Source organism: Pseudorca crassidens, chromosome 5, assembly GCF_039906515.1.
Source record: "Pseudorca crassidens isolate mPseCra1 chromosome 5, mPseCra1.hap1, whole genome shotgun sequence".
Taxonomy (NCBI): Eukaryota; Metazoa; Chordata; class Mammalia; order Artiodactyla; family Delphinidae; genus Pseudorca; species Pseudorca crassidens.
Genome location: NC_090300.1, coordinates 45579271 through 45595052, shown reverse-complemented (window position 1 = coordinate 45595052; position 15782 = coordinate 45579271). Strand labels below are relative to the sequence as shown.

Here is a 15782-nt window from a genome sequence, read left to right as displayed (position 1 = left end):
TCATCATCATACATGTGGTATCTGTACCTTATAGGCAGTCTCATTAAATGTTGACCACCATGATTGTCATACCTTCAGGTTTTTTCTGATAAATAATTGTAGGAAGAATAATTAAAGACAATTCCAGTATTTCAAGAATTTGTTTTTTAACTACAACCTAACTTCACCCAAACTCAAAAATTCAAAAATCTGTCCTCCAGTGGAGAATGGAAAAAATCTGCAGTCTGAACTGTATTGTGTACCATGATGTTAAAAGTTATTTTTGCCACAGATTTTTTTATTTTTGTGTAGAAGTAATCAGTTTTGCTCTGATATACCTCCTCTTTATTACCCTTTTGGGGGCCAAGATGGAAGGTAAGGTATGGTTAGTGCTCCACAATTGCGAGTTTTCAAATGGGAGAATTTCCCTATAAACTGTTCTTGGCATATGGTATATTACTGTTAGGAATGCTATCGTTTGTATATCCAGAGTCCCTCACTTTTATACCAAATTGTAGATTTAGAACTATTAGTACAACATCTTGATCTTTGGCTTTTAATTCCAGTGACATTTTAGAATTAATTAGAATACATGGTTGCAAAAAGAACAAGCATTTTATCTTCAGATACCACAGTGCAGGGCAAAGTGTTTTCACTTACGGAATGTAATACTTCAGTGTGGCTTTCATACTACAAATTATAGTGATACTCTAGATAGAGGAAATTAAATTTGGCACTTTTCTCTAGGGCAGTGATTCTCAAACTCTAGCCTGTTATCAAAATTATATTAAGGGCTTGTTAAAACAGAATCCTGGACCCACAGAGTTTCTGTTTCAACAGATTTGGGATAGGGCCCCAAAATCACTATGGGAACCACTGATCTAGGGGTATTGGTTCCCTCTCCCCTGCCTTTTTGAGACATAGTTTCTAAGTGTATAGAGTAATTTATAGTTAATACTCTCTATGCTTTGATATTAGATCATCAGTATAAATTCTACAAATATTTTCTCTGTAATGGTATTTCAATATATCTCTTTTTATAACGTGAAAGTTTCTTAAACTTAGAGTACCATTGAGAGAGAAGAGAAAAAGCAAGAATTCTGTGTTCACAAAGTACTTTAAAGCCTTACTGAGGCTTTTAGATGGCATAAAAACATTTTAGATGGCATAAAAACATTTTAGGGTGAACAGCATATAAACCTGAATACATGAATAATGCGCAAAAAAATCTTAGTACCTTATCTTGCTTCTCTTGACTCAAAGAACTAGGTTATTATTGTCTAAAACTATCACATAAAACAAAATAGTGTACTTGGTTCAAATACAGGAAGTAGCATATTGAACCCAGTGCTTTACGTTTTCTGAGTTGCTTATTGTATTGAATTAATAAATCCTTCTTCCTACAGGTGATGGGCCACAGTGTAGAGATTATGTCATAAGTCTTGGAGTTGTGAAACCTTTACTTTCCTTCATAAGTCCATCTATTCCTATAACATTCTTAAGAAATGTTACTTGGGTTATGGTCAACTTATGTCGCCACAAAGACCCACCACCCCCAATGGAAACCATTCAGGAGGTAACAAGTATTTTTGTTTTTGTTTTCCTTTAAAGTAAAGTAGATACCATTATGTGTATGTTTTTATCTGTGTATATTTTAAAATCTATATATTTCTCTCTTCAGATTCTTCCAGCTCTTTGTGTTTTAATTCATCACACAGACGTAAATGTGAGTAAATGCTTCCCGTCATATATTTTTATATGTATATATGGTTAGGGCTTATCCCTATGACACAGGGGAGAAAATGACATTATGTCAGTGCACTCTATCAAATTTTTTCATTTCAGGAGCTGCAATACATAGTTTGGTATTTTATATTTTCTCTGTGTTTACCCATATCACAGTATGTAATTTCAGTGAAGAAATCAAGCCTGTTATTTTGGTCTGGGCAGTAATGTATGTGCATATATTATATATTAGTGTTGTGAAAACTGGCATTGGAAGTTATTAAAGTTGCCAGTTAGTAATCTCTCTCACTAAGATTTTATCTTTGATTGTTCATGAGCTTCTTATGAAAGCTCATTTTGACAGCTGGCCATTGAGAGAACACTTACACCTAGTGGTATTATTTTTCGAAAGGTAAAAAAGAGAAATATTTGTGCCTTTATGCATGGGTTTGTATTCATATACCATTCTTACACCAAACCATGAATATCAGTTGCTCTTTAATTTCATTTTTACTCTATTAATTCATTTATAATGACTTTGGTAATGGCTTCACTTGGTGTAGAGATAATTGAGTATACAAACAAAAAGGAAACAAATCAGTGCAGACTAGATTTTAAACATAATAAATATATCCTACTCATACTAACACAGAGAGCAAAGGAGAAAGCAACTCAGGAAGTATGAATGAGTGGGAAACTGCCATAACTGCTTATAAATTCAGTCTAGCCTTTATTGTGTTAGAAGAGCTAGGAATATAATGGGTAAAAGAAAATCACATGGATAAAACTCATAGTAACAATCAGAACCTTGTGTAGTTCTTTAAAAACACAGTTTGGTATGATCACTGTCTGACAAGCTGCTTCATTCCTTCACAGTTTCTAGGGTATTAATACCCTTTTGCCAGGATCTCTGTAAAGACATGGAGCAAATTAAAGTTAGAATTATACTACATCAAGCAGTGACATAATGTGCTTGATTTATTCATTAGATGAACATGATCTTTGTCCTAAAGATATTTTTTCTAGCTCCAGATAGTCTAGGGTGTTTAAAAAACAAACAAGCAAAAAAACCACACATGTAAACAAATTTTGGTTTTGGCTTATTATAGCCAAATTCTTTTTTTTTTTTTTTTTTTTTGCGGTATGCGGGCCTCACTGTTTTGGCCTCTCCCATTGCGGAGCACAGGCTCTGGATGCGCAGGCTCAGCGGCCATGGCTCACAAATTCTTTGATTAAATTACAGTTTTTTGTATTTTACTTTTATTAAAAGATTTCCAAGAAAGATTAATCTCAAAGTTTACAACTCTTCTGGAAAACTAGACATCTTGGTTGACCTTATTCAGAGATGTATTGTGTTCTTTCCACTTGTTTACCCCAATCCATTTGAGATTGTAACTGTTTTTCTTGCTCTTGATATATCTTGAATTTCTCAAGCCAGTTTGCATTGTTCTTTTTTAGTAGCATTAGTAATATTGTTTACTAAACAATAATGTTTACTAAAAATGAAATCTTCTTAGGTTAACACTTAGGAGCAAGTTCTTAAATCAGGCCATCAAAGAAATAAAAAAAATAAAATAACGAAACTGCTTCCACAAACCATAAGTGAAACATTGAAATTACACTCTGGTTGTAATTAGTAAACATATCATAGACTTTGCTGACATAAAAAGTGCATATGAGATCAGGTCTGATTTAAATTATGATTTTGATGTGAGCATACTAATGACATGTTTAGTATTGGGCCTTTTTAAAAAAGTATATCTGGATTTTACATACAGTCATGCACAAAGTAACTTGAAGTTTTTTTGCCTATGTCAGCAAATTTTGGCAAAAAAAAAGTTACTTTTGTAAGTTGAAATTTAGTTGTCTCACATATTTTGATACCACTTTATGTGTGTGAATTTTTCATTTGGTGTCTTCTTTTTACGTTAAAAATATCCATAGTGCTTTCTTGAATTTCTGAAAGGAAAAATGGCAAAGTGCTATTTTCTTCTAGGAGCTTCTTGGATGTTTTAAACATATCACTGATTTAGAATTTAAAGGTTTCAGACTTCTCTGGTTTGTCTTTTGACACAGAGTTCATATTCCAGAAAAGCTTTCGGAAGTAAAGTTTCAGGCACAATTATTTAATACTGTGTCTTTGTCAATAATTGTATTATTTAGCAGTTTAACAGTTGTTTGTCATTCTTCGTTTTGACCATAACTTCTAATTAGGACTTCACATACAAAGAAAGAAGAAACACAATGGCCTGTTGCACTTTGAAATATAATCATTATAAGTTAATTACAGAGGCTTTTTTTTTTTTTAAGTACTTTTGGCACCTGATGTAAATTATAGTTTTGTTTGTTTGGTTGGTTTTTTGGGGGTTTTTTGTTTGTTTTTTTTTTTTTTTTAAACTAGAACATGTTTTTTGATTATAGATCTCACAAGTTGACCTATGGTTGCTTTTAATGTCTTGATCTGCAGCTGTGGGAGATTCCTATTTGGGAAGTTGCCTCTGGTTTTATAAGGCAAAGCATACTGGTTGGAAAAGATGAAAGTACTATAATCCTAATACTGGAGTATTGGCTTTAGACCTAGCAACATGGTATTGGTGCGAGAACACCTTGAATATATTCATCTAGCCCAGATGCTTTGAACCACCTTGTATGTTGGATACATATACTCTTTCCAACTACATGCGTTTATCACAATGTCCTTGGACCTAGTATCCCTCAATCTGAGCATTCGGGAAAGAGAATGTCTTTTTCTCATATTTTATGTGCTATGTAGTGTGTTTGTATCTTTGTGAGTTAAGAGTGGATACCAATCTGTGAACAAGATCATAATTAACCTAAATATCCTAAATATGGCTAGAAGATAAGATGCACACACTTGATATAGACGTTCATAGATGATGATGCTTAATATAATAGAGAAGATTGATTCCAGTGAATTTAGGTGAGAGAAAAGGGAAGAAAGAAGATAGTAGAACAATCATAGGTTAGTCCATATGGTTAAGAATTTTTGAAATGAGAAAATATTCAAAGACTATTTGAATTCTTTTTATTCATTAGATATTGGTAGATACGGTCTGGGCCCTCTCTTACCTTACTGATGCTGGCAACGAACAGATACAGATGGTAATAGACTCTGGAATAGTCCCTCATTTGGTTCCTCTGCTCAGCCACCAGGAAGTTAAGGTTCAGGTGAGTTTTTTATTGATAAAAGCATGTCACTGTGTGCTTTAAGTGTGACATTTGAACATGGGTAATGTCAATAGTGTAAAGTATTTTTTTAGCCTAATAACAACATATCTGTGATGAAAAGAGTGAGTTATTATATCCCCATTTTAAAGATGGAGAAAATGAGATAGATTACTACAAGAACCTCCTCCTCCCCACCCCCCAAACCCCCCCAAAAAAGCCAAGTTGACTTCTTTGTAAATTACTGATTTCTAACGCAGACCAGGGCAGTTCATATAGCAACTTGGATAGCATCTGAAACAAGTACTGATTATTTTTCCTACTTTTCCTATTTTTCTTCTTCCACTCTCCTGCTCCTTCCCCCACCCCCCTCCCCCCAACAGCTGTCCTTTTTTATTCTCCTTCACTGCACCTGGCAAGTTTAGTTAATGCTTAGCTTCACTGGCACTGTGATAAAGGCTTTGTACTGAAATGTGCTGCTTAGGGGTTTCCTAAACTGTCTTCTCTCAGTTATTTAAAATTTTTTTCTTTAATTTTGTTTTGTTTTATTATTTTAAAATCCTTCCATGTAAATATTTATCCCAAAGAATCTGCATCTAGAAAGAGCCAAAAAAGAGAAGGTGAGAAGTTCACACAAATATTATAAGCAGTAGCTGTCAAACTACGGTGGTAAAGGGAGATGCAGCAAGCAGCAAGCTCTCCCTGTCCTTCTGAGGTAAATAGCATGCTTTAATCTTAGAATGACTAAGAGCCTATAAAGCACAATAATAGCATAAGGAAAACTGTTAACCTGATTCACTATTTCTCAACCATGGCTGGACAATAAAATCAGCAGTGGGAAGCCTAAAGAAAAAAATTAGTGTATTTCCCTTGCTCTACTCCTAGAAATACTGTTTCAGTAAATCTGGATATTTCCTAGAAACCTGGGCTTTAAAAAGCTCTTTAGGTTATATTCATGTACTGTCAAAATGGAGACTCACTGCTATAAAATTTAAAGCACTTTAAAGAAAAGAGGGAACACTTAGCTAAATTCAGAAGAATTGATTATAGAATAAGTTGTCATTTAGGGTTATTTGTGGTTTATTTTAAATATTCCTACTAGATTCTTACGGAGTTTGCATTTCTTAAGTGTGGTACTTATGTCTTGGTATAGGTTTTTGGTTTGCATTTTGTTTTTGTTTTTTTCAGAATGCATCTTCAGTTTTAATACTGGACTTTATTGAGAAAATAGGGCTTGGACTTTCACTTGAGCCAGCTCTCAAGGAAAGTTATGTTCTGTACTTTACCTGGTAACTAATAGAGATTTTTAAAAACTTTTTCAACTTTCATGCCATAATTTAGGAACATAGAAAGAATAATGTAATGAACTATGTAGATTTCCTCTATATCTCTACTTCCCCACCAAATTATTTTGATACATATTCCAGATATCTAATTTCACTCAGGTTGCATCTCTAAAAAGTAAGGCTATTTTTTTTAACATATCCACCATACCAATAATTAGAGCACTTTAGGAAACCGTAATGTTAAAATCCAATCAGTATCTGAATTTTACTTATTGCCTCATTTTTTTTTTCACAATTTGACCAAATCAGTATTCAAACAAGGTCAACACATTGCATGTGGTAGCTATGTCTTTATGTTTCTGTTACTCTACAACTTTCTTCTCCTTTTTTTCTTTCCCATGTTAAATTTACTTGTTAAAGAAGCTAGGCCACAACAAAACGTTTTTGAAAGAAGTTGAACAAGACCTAAATTAGTGGAAAGACATCCATGTTCGTGCATTGGAAGATTCAGTATTATTAGGATGGCAGTGCTTCCCAAATTTATCTACAGATTAAATGCAATTCCTGTTAAAATCCATATGGAAATGCAATGGACCCAGAAATAACCAAAACAATCTTGAAAAAGAACCAAGTTTGGGGACTTCTCACTTCAAAACTTGACTACAAAGCTAGAGAAAACAAAACTTTGTGATTCTAGCATAAGGATAGACATATTGATCAGTGAAATAGAATCAAGAGTCTAGAAATAAACTTACACATTTTTGATCAATTGATTTTCAACAAGGGTGCCAAGAAAATTCAGTGAGCAAAGAATAGTCTTTTCAGCAAATGGTGCTGAGGCTACTGGATATCCATATGTAAAAGAATGAAGTTGGAACCCTACTTCACACCATATTTTTAAAAAATTAACTCAAAATGAATCAAACAGCTTAATGTCACATTCAGAAGTATAAACCTCTTAGAAGAAAACACAGGCATAAATCTTCATAACCTCAGATTAGGCAGTAGTTTCTTAGATATGACACCACAAGCAACTAAGGAAAAAATAGATAAATTGGACTTCCAAAATTAAAAACTTCTAAGGAATCAAGAAAGTGAAAAGACAACCTACAGAATGGAAGAGAATGAATGCAAATCATATATATGAAAAGGTATTAGTGTCCAAAATACATAAAGAACTCTTAAAACTCAACAAAAAAAAATGACAACCCAATTTTAATATTTATTTATTTGGTTGTGCTGGGTCTTAGTTGCAGCAAGTGGGCTCCTTAGTTGTGGCATGTGGGCTCTTAGTTGCGGCTCGAGGGCTCCTTAGTTGTGGCATGCGTGTGGGGTCTAGTTCCCAACCAGGGATCAAACCCAGGCCCCCTGCATTGGGAGCGTGGAGTCTTAACCACTGCACCACCAGGGAGGTCCCAGCAACCTAATTTTAAATGGTTTAAAAATTTTAATGTTCTCCAAAGAAGGCATACAGATGGTCCATAAGCACATACGAAGATGTTCAACATCCTTAGTCATTAAGGCAAAGCAAATCAAAGCCACAGTGAAGTACCATTTTATACCCACCAGGATGGTATAATCAAAAAGACAGTAACAAGTGTTGGCAAGGATGTAGAGAAAGTACAATCCTCATACATTGCTGGTAGGAATGTAAAATGGTACGGCCTCTTTGGAATATAGTTTGACAGTACCTGGAAAAGTTAGACGTAGAGTTATTATATGACCCAGCAATTCCATTTCCAGGTATATACCCAAGGTAACTGAAAACATATTCCCACAAAAGCTTTTGTATTATCTTATTTTCTTTATGGCCATAATTACTATCTAAAATTATCCTTCATACTTTCTTGTTTATTGGCTGTTTCCTCTTACAATAATGGAAGCTCCATAGGAGATGGGTTTATGTCTGTCCTATTCACTCCTCTGTTCCTAAATCAGTGTCTGACACAACTTGCTCAAAAAGGATAGGTAGGCATGAATGCATAAAGATATCTTTCATAACCTGGGGCTTCCCTGGTGGTGCAGTGGTTAAGAATCCGCCTGCCAATGCAGGGCACATGGGTTCGAGCCCTGGTGCGGGAATATCCCACATGCCGCAGAGCAACTAAGCCCGTGCGCCACAACTGCTGAGCCTGCGCTCTAGAGCCCATGAGCCACAACTGCTGAGCCCACATGACACAACTACTGAAGCCCATGCACCTAGAGCCTGCTCTCCGGACAAGAGAAGCCACGGCAGTGAGAAGCCCACGCAGCAATGAAGAGTAGCCCCCGCTCCCTGCAACTAGAGAAAGCCCGCGCACAGCAGTGAAGACCCAATGCAGCCAAAAATAAATAAAACAAATTTATATAAAATATATATATATATCTTTCATAACCTGCCTAACATACCTTTGTGGTAATAAGTGATTCATATAGAACAACATCTCATTAAATCTTTTTATGTTTCAGACAGCAGCACTTCGAGCTGTGGGCAACATTGTTACTGGAACTGATGAGCAAACACAAGTAGTTTTGAACTGTGATGCTCTTTCACACTTCCCTGCACTTCTGACACATCCCAAAGAGAAAATTAATAAAGTAAGTATTTTTAAATACTATTTAATAATTAGCATATAAAGTAGCCATTTTCATTTGCAAAATTAAAGACTCAAGTGTCTTTAATACCGTTTATTAACATAAACTGTCATTTAGACATTAAGAGAAAGTATTTTACTCTTTATGACATGGATTGGTACATGATTTTCCATATATAAAACCGATTGTAAACAGTGCACATTTGGCTCTCTTGGAAATGATGAAATAGAGATAATTGGGTGTTGAATGTTGTATGATTGGAAGATTTTAATACGTAAGTTAAGTAATCTAAGTTTAATATTTTTTAGCTATTTGATAGAGTGTGTGTGCATGTGTGTGTGCTTGTGGAGGCTATGAAAAGGGGGCACTGACTGGTGATGCTGACGTTGGAGTGCATCTGAGGCTGTTGTAGAAATACATGGGTTGTTGATTACAACATTGCCAATGATTATAACCCAAGAACAGCTCACCTAAGTAGCCTAGCACCCTAAAATCTCTAACAGGTTCATTAAACGTGATCCTGTGATCTGATCCAAAAGAGCCTACTGCACACTAGGAGTAAAACTTGTTTACTACTTTTTTAAAATAGAGAAAATGTTTCCCTTTAGTAAATTCATATGTTTAATAAGTTTATTAACTTTGGTAAATTATAGCAATATCCTACATAGGACATTAGGCAGATATTTTGTCTTATTTCATTCTGTGTTTTTAGTATGCATTTATTGTCTATGAAAAAAAAAGACTTGTAATCAACTTGGTAGAAGTAGCACATTGTGGTGTAAAGGGTAGCATAAAAAGATCATTAAGGTAGACCAATAAAGCTGTCAAACATCTGGTTCCACTTTAACTCTTGAGAGAGATGGTGCAATGAATGACTATTACAAATAAGTATACTAAAACAATCCACTATTTCAGTTTTTGTGTCTCCATTATCATGAATAATTGAGAGATTTATCTACTTTGGCTACGACTCAATCAGAACAGAAGAGAGAATAAATAAAGCACGCTATGTGAGGAGGATGCTGAATCTCCTTTACAATTGTTTTAGGATTTGTATTTGTATTGCAGCTCATCAGTTCCTTAGTATTTGTTCAGCCAAGCTTCTTTTGAGTCTTAGTGTTTGGGAACATTGCTTTCAAGAATTTTTTAGAAGGGTTAGTTCATTATAACTTAGACTAGGGTCATTAGCAATTTGTCCAAAGAAAAATATGGAAAGGGGATAGAGGAATTCATATTCCTAAATTTTTTATTATGGAACATACTCCATAAAATCATTTGGACGTTGTAGTGAATGTGCTTTTTCCTAGTTCAGCTGCAGATTTTATTTTTTAATGAGAAATATTGAAAGGATCTTGTTCTACAGGAAGCAGTGTGGTTCCTCTCTAACATCACCGCAGGAAATCAGCAGCAGGTTCAGGCAGTAATTGATGCCAATCTTGTACCAATGATAATACACCTTTTGGATAAGGTAAGAAAGTCATATTGTATGTTCTGTGTAAGAGGAAAAGAATTATATGAATATATATTTTTCTGTTTAATTACAACCTATACAATGGCATGAGTAGTACAGTAAAATAGTATTAATATTAAAACGTTCAAGCATTTTTTATATACAAGAGATAGTTCCTTTTAGAAACCCCTGGCCCTTTTTCTATATCATTCTTTTGTCAAAATTACCATTATCCTGAAGTTTATTAAAAATTCATATTACTACTACTGACTATAAATGCTTACATATTGTACCAAGCACTTTACATATATTACTTTATTTCTTTATTTCTGTAACTCTGTGAGGTTAAGAATTATTCCCATTTGACAGATGAAGAAACTATGGTATAGACAAATAAATTGCCCAAGATCAAACAGTGTGCTATTTAATCATACGCCATATCATTGCATGCTTACATTAATGTTTGGGAAAGAGACAGTTTAAAGTGTCCACTCACAGCATGAGGATTTTTTTCTCAACACTGATCTGTTAAAGAGAGGATATCTCGATCTTCTTTTCTTCCATGTTTCCTACAAACTGGTAGTAGAGGCTAATTTCCTATAAACTGGTAGATCGGGTTCAATCATGCACTAATGATTCACATGAGGAGAAACATTCTGTTTGTCCTACATTTAGTGATATTTAGATTAAGTCAGCTCAGATGTTATCAGCCTGTTCCAGCCAATTATTATAAAGTTATTCATCATTCTTTCACATAATGGTTTTTCGGCAGTCATGATGATCATTACCTAGATCACTTATTATACTAGGAACTGCAAAATGATGACTTTGTAATTCTGCCATTCTTTATGTATTAGCCATGATTCTTCAATAAAGAAGAAAAAAGAGCTTTTCCCTATCAACTGTTGGTTTACTCTAAAACATATTTCATATAGGAAAGGCAAGACAAATGTTTGATCCCTGCTCATTATCACTGTTTTTAGAATGACATGGTTCCCTAATGACCTCAAAAGGAGACGAGTGTAAAGTTTTTAGTGTCATTAAGGAAATTATGGATTTACATATGTGTATATTTTTTATATAAGTTTTAGTCCTTTGTAGCTATTCTTTCTGACGTTCAGGTTGTCCCTGACCAATGGGAACCTCTTAAATTTGGTGCCTGTGTCTTTTTTACATCACTGCAGTAGTTTTTGAGAGCTTCCTACCTTTTGGATGTGATATGATTCCCAGGCTTACCTTGTATATTTCCTGATCTACGCCTGGAATTAACTATTTTCCAGGGTGTCGTGGTTCCTTTTTGTAACAAATGGTATTTAAAGATCATAGTTCAGGTACTAAGGATAATCATTGCTATAAGGTTGTCGTGGTATGTAGGCTTGAATGAACAAAATAGGTGACCTTTTTTTTTTTAAGAAAGTGAAAAATATGCATATTGTAATTTTATGAACATGAGATTCATAAAAAACAAATCATGAATGAAAGGAAGCTATCAGATATTACTGGGTATTTAAGATAGCAGTGTTTTTATTTTTACTTCTTCGATTTTATATTTTTATCTCTTTTATGCTAGAAATCTTCCAAAAACATGAACATAATTATTTGAGTTATATATTGAGATATATAATATAAAATCTATCAAAATAACAAGACTACATTGACACTAACAACATGATTACTCCACTTTTGAGATTTCCTTGAGGACTTCTTTGTCTTTAGGATGTATTCCATCAATGGTGTACTTAAAAATAATGTCACTTGAAATAATTCCTGTTATGTGTGGTTAACATATACAGCTTGATATACAGTTAGGTTATTTCTGTTTGTTTTTTATTTGGGGGAATTACTTTAGGTTTTGTTTTTTATTTTTTTATTTTTGGCCACACTGTGAGGCTTGTGAGATCTTAGTTCGCCAACCAGGGATAGAACCTGGGCCCTCAGCAGTGAGAGCACGGAGTCCTAACCACTGGACCACCAGGGAATTCCCTTGTTTTTTATTTTGTTGTGGTTATATGAAGCATTTATAGTTTCCAAGTAAAAAATATGTACTTTGTTTTCAAGGTATGTACACAGAGGTCTAACTTCTGTTTCTGTCCATTCCTCCCTGTTCTTTCCCTTCCTTTACAGATGATCATTTTTATTAGTTTTTGGTTTATTCGTCTATTGTTTATACTTTAAATATAAGGAAATGCCTATGTAAAGTTTTTTTCCATGTTTTTTTTCAGGTTGTATTTAGGATTACTGGATCTACAAATAGACACATATGTAAATTTGCTATATAATGCCCATCCACCTCTAGAAAGATTGTCCCGTTTTACACTCCTGCCAGTCTCACCAACACATATTTGGGATTTCTCAATCTGATAAATAAGAGTAGATATCCCACTGCAGTTTTTCTTTTTTTGAAGTATAATTGATTTACAATGTTGTGTTAATCCACTTCAGTTTTAATTTTCATTCTTATTTACATATTCTTTTCTTAATACATCCTAAGCATTTTTCCAAGTTGCTAGTCATCTTAACATTAGTGGCTGGTTATTATTTTATTATTTAGATTTGCTATAATTAGTTATTCCTCTGTTGTTTAAGTTGCTTTTACTTTCTGACTCTTATGTGCTGCTAAGACATTATATGGAAAGATACATATTACTTTGTTTTGAATTATTTGCTTGGTAAATTCTGAAAGGTGAGATTACTAAATCATATATATGACTTTTTAAATGAATTTTAAATTTATTTTATCAATATATATTTGAAAGACAATATATGAGGGTAATGGCTTTATGACAGTCTCATTAATGGTGGGTATTTTCATTTTTAAAACTTTATGTGTTTAAAAGGATACCTTACCCTGACATTTCTTTGATTAAAGTACAATTGTATATTTCCTTTTTTTTTTGACTGATTTTATTTTATCATTGACTTCATTTAATCTGATATTACTGAACAGCAATATCAAGTCAATTTGTTGCCGGTAAAGTTCACAAAAAGGAATCTCCATTTGTTTAGGGTAATTTGAGTTCAAAGCCTTATCTTTATTATATGTATATAGAAAGGCTAGAAGAAAACCTAGGGGAATAAGCAGTTGAAAAATCATTTCAGAAAACACCTTTTCCAGTTTACCCTATATTGCAATTTGTATTCTTTACTTTGCTTTTACAGGGAGATTTTGGCACTCAGAAAGAAGCTGCATGGGCCATAAGTAACTTAACAATTAGCGGAAGGAAAGATCAAGTAAGTTCAGCTCTTATTTATTTCTCAAAACTGATAAAATAACAGTACCAATAATTCTAAGATTTAGATTTTAGTAAATCATAATTTAAGATAATAGCAAGATAACAGGCATTCTGTGATACATAAAAGTGTCACCTTGACTTCCTTTAGTTATATTTCGTAGATGTGAAGTGTTTTCTTTCTTGGCCTACAAGAATTTTCTAATCCGTGGTAAGATGAAGCACTTACGGTCAGGGTTGTTTTTTTTGTTTTTTAACAGTGTTAAGAAAAAAACAAGACTTTTTAGGTTAATAGGGCAGAATGAAACTGCCTCACAGATTCTCCTTACAAATGAACAACAACAAAAATTATCTGGCAGCAAATCAAACAAGGAACTAAACTCAGCCAAAAAGCTGGGACTAAGAACTAGGGTGAACAATGTGAGGTGCCTAGGGCATAAAATATAAAGAGGCACTTACTCTCACAGTTGTGCAGGTGACAAAGCTTAACATCATGCCAACTGGCGAAAGAAAATGAGTTTTAAAGGTCCCAGATATGGGGGACTTCCCTGGTGGTCCAGTGGTAAAGAATCCTCCTTACAATGTAGGGGACATGTGTTCGATGCACTACAGCTACACGATGTAGTTGCACTACAACTACTGAGCTCATGTACCTCAATTAGAGAGCCTGCTGCAAACTCTGAGCCCGCGCGCTCTGGAACGCGTGCGCCACAACTAGAGAAGAGAAAACCCACATACTGCAGCTAAGACCCGCGCAGCCAAAACTAAATTAAAAAAAAAAAAAGTCCCAGATATGTTTCACAGACAAGTGAAAAAGGATGAATTTGGAGCTGATAATTGTCACAAATAAAGTATAGGCTGGTGGTGACCAGTGAATCCACTCAAATATGAATATAGAGTAGAATATAAATACAATACATGGAAATAACTAAATAGAAAAATGATAGAATAATATTTTGCAAATTTTATGGAACCAATAGAATAGCAGATTGAGAGGTGGCCAGGTATATATGAGTGCTAAATGTTATAGCAAAGAGAGGATGCTCTCAAATTGAACAATTATAGTTTTAAAAAAATAATCATCCAGCCTCTCAACTGATTTCATAATTTCTTAATGTTAGAAAGGATCTCTGAAGGAAGTACTCCTTATGGCAAAGAAATGTGTCATATGAACTTGAGTGATTCCTTCATTTTCACTTTAGTTTTTTTTCTAAGTTCATGTAAAATTAACATACTACATTAAAAAGAAAAGGTTAGATTAATGTAGTCTAACTTATCATGTGAGAGGTGAGGTCATATTTCCATATTCAAGATTTTAAAGTCAAAATTATTACAGTGAGGACTTCCCTGGTGGTGCTGTGGTTAAGAATCCACCTGCCAATGCAGGGGACATGGATTCGAGCCCTGGTCCGGGAAGATCCCACATACCACGGAGCAGCTAAGCCCGTGCGCCACAACTACTGAGCCTGTGCTCTAGAGCCCATGAGCCACAACTACTGAGTCCGGGTGCTACAACTACTGAAGCCCACGTGCCTAGAGCCCATGCTCCACAACAAGAGAAGCCCACACACCGCAACTAGAGAAAGCCTGCATGCAGCAATGAAGACCCAACGCAGCTAGCTAGCTAGCTAGATAGTAATGAAAATTAAAAAAAAAAAATTATTCCAGTGAGATAATAGGGTGCACGCATGAAGTTCACTTAACACTTATCATATCATGGTATTTTCATTCTTCAGGTGGCCTACCTAATCCAACAAAATGTTATCCCACCTTTTTGCAATTTGCTGACTGTAAAAGATGCACAAGTTGTGCAAGTAGTACTCGATGGACTAAGTAATATATTAAAAATGGCTGAAGATGAGGCAGAAACCATAGCCAATCTTATAGAAGAATGTGGAGGTAAGTTTATTATAAGCTATTGATATTATTCCACATTTTAATGTTCTTTTTGTAACTACTTTTATTTTCTAACTAATACAGCACTTCTGTATTTTTCTGTCTTAGATAATGAAGTAATAGAATAAAGTAAATAGTGTATTCTATATGTACAGTGCTGCTCAGCTTCTTGCATATGCTTAGGTAACTGAATTGTTGCCATATATTGAACAGGCACTGTGCTAAGGTACTGGGAAGACGGTGGTAAACAAGACACAGTCCTTTCCCTCAAGGCATGTAGTCTAGTCGTGGAGATAAATATGAACTGATTTAATGTGCTAATTACCCTAATAGAAATGTACAACAAAAGGAAATACCCTAATCCATCCTGGAAGAAGCAGGAAGTGGCACCTGAGCTGGATTTTGAGAGATGAATAAGGATTAATAAAGTAAAAAGGGATGAAAGGTGTTCCAGGC

At 34.4% G+C, this 15782-nt stretch overlaps 1 protein-coding gene and 1 non-coding gene across 3 annotated transcripts in view; both read left to right on the top strand.

Moving 5' to 3' along the window:
• Nucleotides 1-15782, top strand: part of KPNA4 (karyopherin subunit alpha 4) — a 94221-nt gene that overhangs the window by 33621 nt on the left and 44818 nt on the right. For both annotated transcript variants that reach the window (XM_067737895.1, XM_067737894.1), the window contains exons 9-15: nucleotides 1386-1555; nucleotides 1661-1705; nucleotides 4762-4893; nucleotides 8625-8753; nucleotides 10114-10218; nucleotides 13360-13431; nucleotides 15167-15329. In XM_067737895.1, coding sequence (XP_067593996.1) covers nucleotides 1386-1555; nucleotides 1661-1705; nucleotides 4762-4893; nucleotides 8625-8753; nucleotides 10114-10218; nucleotides 13360-13431; nucleotides 15167-15329 — 816 coding nt within the window. The remainder of the gene's footprint in view (nucleotides 1-1385; nucleotides 1556-1660; nucleotides 1706-4761; nucleotides 4894-8624; nucleotides 8754-10113; nucleotides 10219-13359; nucleotides 13432-15166; nucleotides 15330-15782) is intronic.
• LOC137225638 (small Cajal body-specific RNA 7) lies at nucleotides 8963-9286 on the top strand. The gene has a single exon (XR_010943947.1). It is a non-coding gene; the product is annotated as a small Cajal body-specific RNA 7 (non-coding RNA).